The sequence below is a fragment of the Papaver somniferum genome, chromosome 11 (assembly GCF_003573695.1).
Source record: "Papaver somniferum cultivar HN1 chromosome 11, ASM357369v1, whole genome shotgun sequence".
Classification (NCBI taxonomy): Eukaryota; Viridiplantae; Streptophyta; class Magnoliopsida; order Ranunculales; family Papaveraceae; genus Papaver; species Papaver somniferum.
Genome location: NC_039368.1, coordinates 19,372,122 through 19,380,141, shown reverse-complemented (window position 1 = coordinate 19,380,141; position 8,020 = coordinate 19,372,122). Strand labels below are relative to the sequence as shown.

The following is an 8,020-nucleotide window of genomic DNA, read 5'->3' as shown; positions in this document are numbered from 1 at the left end:
ATTTTGTCATTTTATGCACTCATGCACATATAGTGGCTGTTTATATAGTATGAGTTTTATTTATATTTTTTCTTTTTCAGTTATTGCTGTGGATTATGATAATTTTTTACTGTAATTTTGTATATCCTAAGTCTTGATCAACAAAAACCCTTGAGGTTATTATAGAGGGATTCATAGTATAAAAAAACAATCTTCGTCACTCGATTAGTAACTTCCATTGAATTTTGGTAACCTCAAATACATTCTTGGACGGTCAGTGTTATTATGAAATAAGTGTGACCTTTAACAGCTAGCTGAAACCCCTTATCGAATGCAGATCTCCATATAACACTACCTCAAAATACAAGAAACGAAAAAAACCGACACTAAAATTTACATTTACATTTACATTTTAACAGAGAAAAGGAAAAAAAAAATGCAATAAAAGCATGACGATGATGATGCTGCTTCGTCCTCTTCCTCGTCTTCCACCACCATTCATCTCTGTCTACTTAATTTTGTCCTCCTAAGTTTCACACCATTCGATCATCTCAATCTGACCATCTCCAAATTTCCTGCAATTTTAATTGATTTTCTCTCTCCTCAAAACACCTCAACAATCAAAGCCTTTCCCCCCCTCTCTCTGTTTTCTCTCTCTCTATCAACAATCTCCATCTACAGAGAGAGAGAGAGAGAGATTCCTCATTAAATCCCTAAATTTCCCCCAATTTCAGTTTCCTCCCTCGATCTAGAGAGAGAGATATAGAAAACCCAAACAACACGTAATTATCATTGAATCAGATCAGAGAAACACAAAAGGATAAAAAAGAAAAGGGAAAGGCGTGATTTTTATTGATCAATTCTTCTTCTTTTGATTCAGTTGTAGCAGAAGATCATTTTTTAGGGTTTTGGGATCATGGTGAAGAGGTGACATTTTGGTAGGGTTTGTCGGTGATTGATCATATCGTTTAAACAGGTATTGTTTGATTTCTATGTGTACTTTTTTTTTATTTGATAGGATATTTTGCTTGATCTTTAAATTTCTGAATAAGTGCAGTTTTTTGTTTTCTTTGGGGGGATAGTACATTGGAATCATTTTGTAGTATTGGTTGGTGGATAGTTGGGATGAATTAGGGTTTCGAATTGTCTTAATTCGTCGATTCTTTCAAAATTTTGTTTTTATTTTCTTGGAAGATCTTTAATATAGTTTTCTTTTCTTTTTTTCTACAATGTGGGTGATTTCAGGTTGGAAAATGGTCAGAATTTGTCAAAATTTTCTAGTTTTTAAGAGTAGTGTTTGATCCATTTTGTGTGGAGATTACAACCTTAGGGTTTTTGTTTTGTAAAGTTATAGAGAAGAACATACATCATAATAGGTAATTTTAGGAAGATGAGGTGATTTAGTGTATCAGTAAATGTTTGCCTTCAAACTACAATCTAACCTGGAATCGAGAGAAGATGGATGTTTAGATTAATCTTTGATCAAGTTAGAGGGGAAAGTTGCACTGCCATAGTTTCTGACCAATGACTTCCGTTGGTGATATTTATGCCTAAAGGTGACCAGCCATTGCTAGCATCATCACTGTCACATTCTTCACCTGTGCTGCCTCCTCTGCCGCTTTCGTCTTCTTGTAGTTGCCTCTGCCCCAACTCTTCGTACTCCCCGGCAGAGTCCGGAGAGGCTCGAAGACGTTCGTTTGATTCAAAGGAGCATCAGGTTGTTTCTACTCAAGATACAGATTGTCACACGGAACCCTTTCACCACTCAGATTCCATCGGTAGGGTGAAACGTTTTCATACGGCTGATCCACATTTTTTCCAGGAGTTGCTTTTGGAATGCCCTACTCAGAAAGGAAGGCAGCTAGTGTCCTGGGGTACAATGGAGCTGCAGGGCAATTCAAAACCTTCAGAAATTTCTATGACTTCTCTTGTGCAAGAAAAGCTGGAGAAATCTCAGCGTGTTCGCCACAAAAGTATGCAATTTGAAGATAATCTATCACAAGAAGATTCTAGGGTGATTTATGTTAATGATCCTCGAAAAACAAATGATAAGTATGAGTTCACAGGGAATGAGATTAGAACTAGCAAGTACACTGTGATCACTTTCTTGCCGAAGAATCTGTTTATTCAATTCCATCGAGTTGCTTACTTGTATTTTCTGGCCATCGCCGCTCTGAACCAGCTCCCCCCTCTTGCTGTTTTTGGTAGAACGGTATCGCTTTTTCCTCTGCTCTTTGTGCTCTGTGTGACAGCTATTAAAGATGGATATGAAGATTGGCGAAGACACAGATCAGACAGAAACGAGAACAACAGAGAATCTCTTGTGCTGCAACTGGGCAAGTATCGTCTAAAAAAGTGGAAAAAGATTCGTGCTGGTGAGGTTGTTAAAATACTTGCCAACGAGACAATTCCATGTGACATGGTTTTGTTAGGGACAAGTGATGCTAGCGGGATAGCATACATTCAAACAATGAATCTTGATGGTGAATCGAACTTGAAGACGAGGTATGCCCGGCAAGAAACTGTTTCAATGGCTTTTGGTGGGGGCAGTAATATTGGAGGGACTATCACATGTGAGCACCCTAATAGAAATATATATGAGTTCACAGCCAACATGAAATTTGATGGGCATAAATTTCCACTCAGCCAATCGAACATCATTCTGCGGGGTTGCCAGTTAAAGAACACGGAATGGGTAATCGGTGTTGTTGTATATGCTGGACAGGAAACAAAGGCAATGTTAAATAGTGCAGCTTCTCCTTCCAAAAGAAGCAGACTGGAAAGCCATATGAACAGGGAAACCTTGTGGTTGTCGGTTTTTCTTTTTACTATGTGTGTGGTAGTGGCGCTTGGGATGGGTTTGTGGCTCAGAGCCAACAGTCATCAGCTCGATACCCTGCCTTACTATAGAAGAAGATACTTTACAACAGGGATTAAGAACGGGGGCCTATACAATTTTATTAGTATCCCCATGGAAATTCTGTTCTCATTTTTGAGTTCTGTTATTGTGTTTCAGATTATGATACCAATATCGTTGTATATTACAATGGAGTTGGTCAGGTTGGGGCAATCGTACTTCATGATTGAAGATAAGAGGATGTATTGCTCTAACTCTCAGTCAAGGTTCCAGTGCAGATCGTTGAATATAAATGAAGACTTAGGTCAGATACGGTACATATTCTCCGATAAGACTGGGACTTTAACTGAGAACAAGATGGAATTCCGTAGAGCCAGCTTGTATGGCAAGAATTATGGGAGCTCCTTGCATGATACTGACCATTCAGTGCAGGAATCATCTATTGAAGGTACATTGATCTCCTTATAAATTGTAGTAAAGATAGATATACATATGGGGTGTCATGTTTATTAATTCATTTTGTAGTTGCTGTTGGATAGTATTATCGATCACCTATTAACTGCCTTATTGTGGAAAAATTACTTTAAATCTGTAGTCAACTGCAGGTAAAGAAAACATTATAAACTGTAAGAACATTAGATAAATGTGATTTTACCATTGTTAGATATGTGGTAGCCTAATTTGATGCATCCTTAGTTGACACTGCATTCTTGCGCTTGCATAAAGTGTTTCCAGTATGTTGTGTTTAAAGAAGAGAAATAAAGCATATGTATAAATCATGCTTTGCAGATGCCATATAGCTTTACCTTCTGAATCATTATTTGTTATATTCTGTTGCAGAAGTGGCAAAGCCCAAATCTGAAATAGCCATTGATAGTGAGCTTGTTGAGTTGTTGCATAAGAACTTGGATGGAGATGAAAGGACAGTGGCACATGAGTTTTTCCTTACATTGGCGGCTTGTAATACTGTTATCCCAATGGTTAATCGACCTTCTTCTGTTAGTGGGATGTTGACTGAAATACATGAAGATGTAGGAGCTATTGAGTATCAGGGTGAATCTCCTGATGAGCAAGCCTTAGTTTCTGCTGCTTCTGCCTATGGATACACTCTTACTGAGCGTACATCTGGGCACATCGTGGTTGATGTCAATGGTGAGAAATTAAGGTACAGTTCTCCACCCCATTGAATATACTTGACCTAGTTTACTACATATTAAGTATGATTTTCTTGATGTCCAAAATTTGGAGCTGATGGATGGTTCCACATATATTGGTATAGTACAGGCTACAGAACCAACACTTAAGCTTTGTATTTATCTTGTCTCACTGTTGAAATTTTTTTCACCAGTATCTTTGTTGGCATTTTGTCCAATTCAGGTTGGATGTATTGGGCCTGCATGAGTTTGATAGTGTGCGCAAGAGAATGTCAGTTGTTATTAGATTTCCTAACAATGCCGTAAAAGTGTTGGTGAAGGGAGCTGATAGCTCAATGCTCAACATTTTGGGTAAAGAGAATAATAAGGACAACCGCAAAGATCTTTTGTCAAGAGATATAAATCATGCAACTCAGAATCATTTGACAGAGTATTCTCGAGAAGGTTTGCGCACGCTTGTCCTTGCTTCAAGGGATCTTACAGATGAAGAACTCGAAGAGTGGCAGTGCTGTTATGAAGAGGCGAGCACTTCGTTGATTGACAGATCCGCCAAGTTACGCCAGACAGCATCTCTCATAGAGTGTAATCTTAATCTTCTTGGGGCTACTGCAATTGAGGATAAGCTACAAGAAGGTGTTCCAGAAGCCATTGAGTCCCTTCGGCAAGCAGGTATTAAAGTTTGGGTTCTTACTGGGGATAAGCAAGAGACTGCAATTTCAATCGGCCTCTCATGCAAACTCCTGACCCCAGATATGCAGCAGATTATTATAAATGGTACTACTGAGGAGGAATGCAGAAACCTTTTGGCTGATGCAAAGGTCAAGTATGGTGTGAAATCATCAATGTGTAGTATGAGTAAGCATTTGAGGCAGAAAAAGATTGTTGAGAATGACTACCTTCAAATTCCTGTTGAAACACGGATTTCCAATGCGGGACAATGGCCTGTGGAAACTGTACCTGATATGACCAACACGGCTCTCATAATCGATGGGAACAGTCTCGTGTACATATTAGAAAAAGATCTGGAGTCAGATGTATGATTCTTTCCTCTATACCTTGTAGTATGACTTATTTGTATGTAATGATAAGGATTGTATTATATCAGTGTACCGAAAAAGATTTAGGATTGCTTCATTTTGTCCATTACTGGCATTCACTCCAGGAGTTTTTCAAATTTGTTTACGTTTAGGTATTTGCTGTGGCTGTATAAGTTTGATGTGTCTCTATCCTCATATTAGCATTTCTTTTGCTGCAGCTTTTCGATCTAGCAACTTCTTGTAAAGTTGTGCTCTGTTGCCGTGTCGCTCCTTTGCAGAAAGCCGGGATTGTGGATCTAATTAAAAGCAGAACAGATGACATGACACTGGCTATTGGAGACGGTAAGCTGCTTATGTTATTTTCTTACAATCTCGTCGTTCATATAGTCTACTCAGGGAAAAGTTAGAATATGAGGGGTGAGTTGTTCAGCTCTAGTTTCCACGAACTTGTTTTCAAGTACATTTGCATGTGATTCTTTCGAACGTGGGGCGGCATCTGCTGAGTTGGTGTACTAATCACTTTTAGTATGTATTGTGTGTTTTGGGGATTTTATCCTGCTGAGGTTACTTAGTCATGGTTTTATTCTGTAGTTTTATCAAGTGCAGCTCTTTTTAATATTCTCTATCTGATTTTTTTAACAGGGGCTAATGATGTTTCAATGATCCAAATGGCGGATGTTGGCGTCGGATTATGTGGTCAAGAAGGACGTCAAGCAGTTATGGCATCTGACTTTGCCATGGGGCAGTTCAGGTTTCTGAAAAGATTGCTCCTTGTACATGGTCATTGGAATTATCAGCGTGTTGGATATTTGGTGTTGTACAACTTCTACCGTAACGCAGTATTTGTACTGATGCTGTTCTGGTACGTTTAGTTCCTTCATGGCTTTAAATGAAGTCTCTCTCCTTTTTTTTTTCCCGAAACAAATTACTACCTCCGTTTTAGGAAATGCACTTTTTCATTTTTGCCTAAAAGTAGGCCAAATGGAAAAAGGGAAAGTATCACTTTTCCTAAAACGGAGGGCGTATTTTTCAGTTTATCTGCATATTTGTGGTTATAAAGAGAATGAAAAGAATACAAGAAGTGATAAACAAATGCACATCTAGTTGTGGACTTTTAGATTGAACGACACTTGATGGTAGAATTACATCACCCTCATCCTTGTTTTTGCTTAATAGTGTCTTTTTATCTGCAGGTATATCTTGTACACGGGTTATTCTACGACATCTGCAATAACAGACTGGAGCAGTATGCTCTATTCCATTATTTATACTTCTGTCCCTACGATAGTTGTAGGTATTTTGGATAAGGACTTGAGCCATAAGACACTGCTCGAGTACCCAAAGCTTTATGCATCTGGACATAGGCATGAGAGTTACAATATGCCACTTTTCTGGCTCACAATGATTGATACTCTGTGGCAAAGTCTTGTTCTCTTCTACGTTCCTGTATTCACCTTCCAAGGAAGTTCCATAGATATTTGGAGTATGGGCAGTCTATGGACAATTGCTGTTGTTGTACTTGTGAATATCCACTTGGCTATGGACATTCAGCGTTGGCTATTACTTACTCATCTTGCCACATGGGGATCTATAGTCATCACATATGCATGTATGGTGGTATTGGATTCCATCCCGATATTTCCGAATTACTGGTGGGTCTCTAGTCATTTCATGTATTTATTTAGTTTTTCTACAAACTTGTATGTCAATGGTTTAATGATGTCTGGATGTTTGACAGGACAATTTATCATCTGGCAACCTCGGCTACCTATTGGGTCACCATTTTACTTATCACCGTTTTAGCATTGCTCCCTCGTTTCCTTTTCAAGGTTCTGCGTCAGAGAGTTTGGCCTTCTGATATTCAGATAGCAAGAGAAGCAGAAATATTGAGGAAACGACGTCACATTCTGCAGCCAAAACCAGATCAAAGTTCAAGTTGACATGTACATTGCTTGCGGTCATACCTCATTTTTTAACGGTTTGTCTTTAAAGTATCCATCATATGGCCCTCCTTGTGGAGTTCATCGCTAAAAAGTCTCATGGTAAGTCACTTTTCTTTGTGGATTGTTGTTCCTTCTCGGATTTTACTCCTTGTTTCAACATTGGCTGTTTGTAAAGTAGTTGGCTTTATCAATGCAAGCATTAATTTTGTTTTATTTTTTGGAAAATATCACTGTGTATTTTCATTATTAAGGAAATAGTTTTATTTTTTGGCTTTATCAATGCAAGCATTAATTTTGTTTTATGTAATTATCCCAGAAAAGCAAGGATATTTTGTATTTCTTCGAGGTTATATTGCATTTTATTGACTCACTTTTTTTTGTTCCTATATCAGATAAAAGTGATCAAGTGAGAGTTGGAGGAACAAGTAGCTTGCCATTTGTGGTGAAAATTGCCAATTGAAGGATAAAAAAGTTACAGAGAGCTAGTTGTATTTTAAGGAGTTTGGTTCTTTCTGTCATTACAAAGGCAGATCAGGTTGCATGTATAGAGTTTTCACAGTTTTATGGTGCTATCGGTCCAGGCGGTGTAGCTGGTTATGTATAAGGCTTGAACAGGTTTAGATAACTAACGCAAAATATACGTATATGCTCTGACAAAATAACTGTATACGCTTTGTGCTTGGATTCAGCAGTGAAATTTCAAATCTCTTGCCCAAGAAAAAAAACACGAACAAATTTCCTATTGGAAACATTAATACTGTGTTGTTTTTGTCGCTCTTCTTGGTTTCATGCCTGAATTATAGCCTTTTGTTTCCTCCTAACGGTTATTTTACGGCTCCATGGTTTCATGAAAATTAAGAAACCTATTTTGAGGCATACTGAACATCACCCCTTATCCATCCTTTTTGATAATAGCATCACTACCCTTATATAATTAGTATTAATGATTATGATTAGATTTGATTAGATAGGAATTTTAAGGATTGATTAAAAATTAAATTATTAGTGGTGAATTAGTAGAAAATCAAATTTATGTGAGAGTTGGGGTTT

General features: G+C 37.9%; 1 protein-coding gene across 2 annotated transcripts; it reads left to right on the top strand.

The window, feature by feature from the left end:
- Positions 1-405: 405 nt before the first annotated feature.
- LOC113322258 (phospholipid-transporting ATPase 1-like) lies at positions 406-7,746 on the top strand. 2 transcript variants are annotated; one of them, XM_026570316.1, is made up of 9 exons: positions 406-955; positions 1,536-3,284; positions 3,677-4,001; positions 4,214-5,024; positions 5,246-5,369; positions 5,670-5,889; positions 6,221-6,679; positions 6,766-7,069; positions 7,363-7,746. In XM_026570316.1, the coding sequence occupies exons 2-8, from the start codon at positions 1,859-1,861 to the stop codon at positions 6,965-6,967; spliced, it is 3,567 nt and encodes a 1,188-aa protein (XP_026426101.1). In that variant the 5' UTR covers positions 406-955; positions 1,536-1,858; the 3' UTR covers positions 6,968-7,069; positions 7,363-7,746. The 2 variants fall into 2 exon arrangements, with proteins under 2 accessions (XP_026426101.1, XP_026426100.1); XM_026570315.1 differs by having other exon boundaries at positions 1,225-3,284.
- Positions 7,747-8,020: the final 274 nt, after the last annotated feature.

Coding starts and splice junctions, on each gene's coding strand:
- LOC113322258 (XM_026570315.1), top strand. CDS start 1,526: ATGCCTAAAGGTGACCAGCCATTGCTAGCATCATCACTGTCACATTCT. Junction 3,285..3,676: donor GCAGGAATCATCTATTGAAG/GTACATTGATCT, acceptor ATTCTGTTGCAG/AAGTGGCAAAGCCCAAATCT. Junction 5,025..5,245: donor AAAAAGATCTGGAGTCAGAT/GTATGATTCTTT, acceptor CTTTTGCTGCAG/CTTTTCGATCTAGCAACTTC.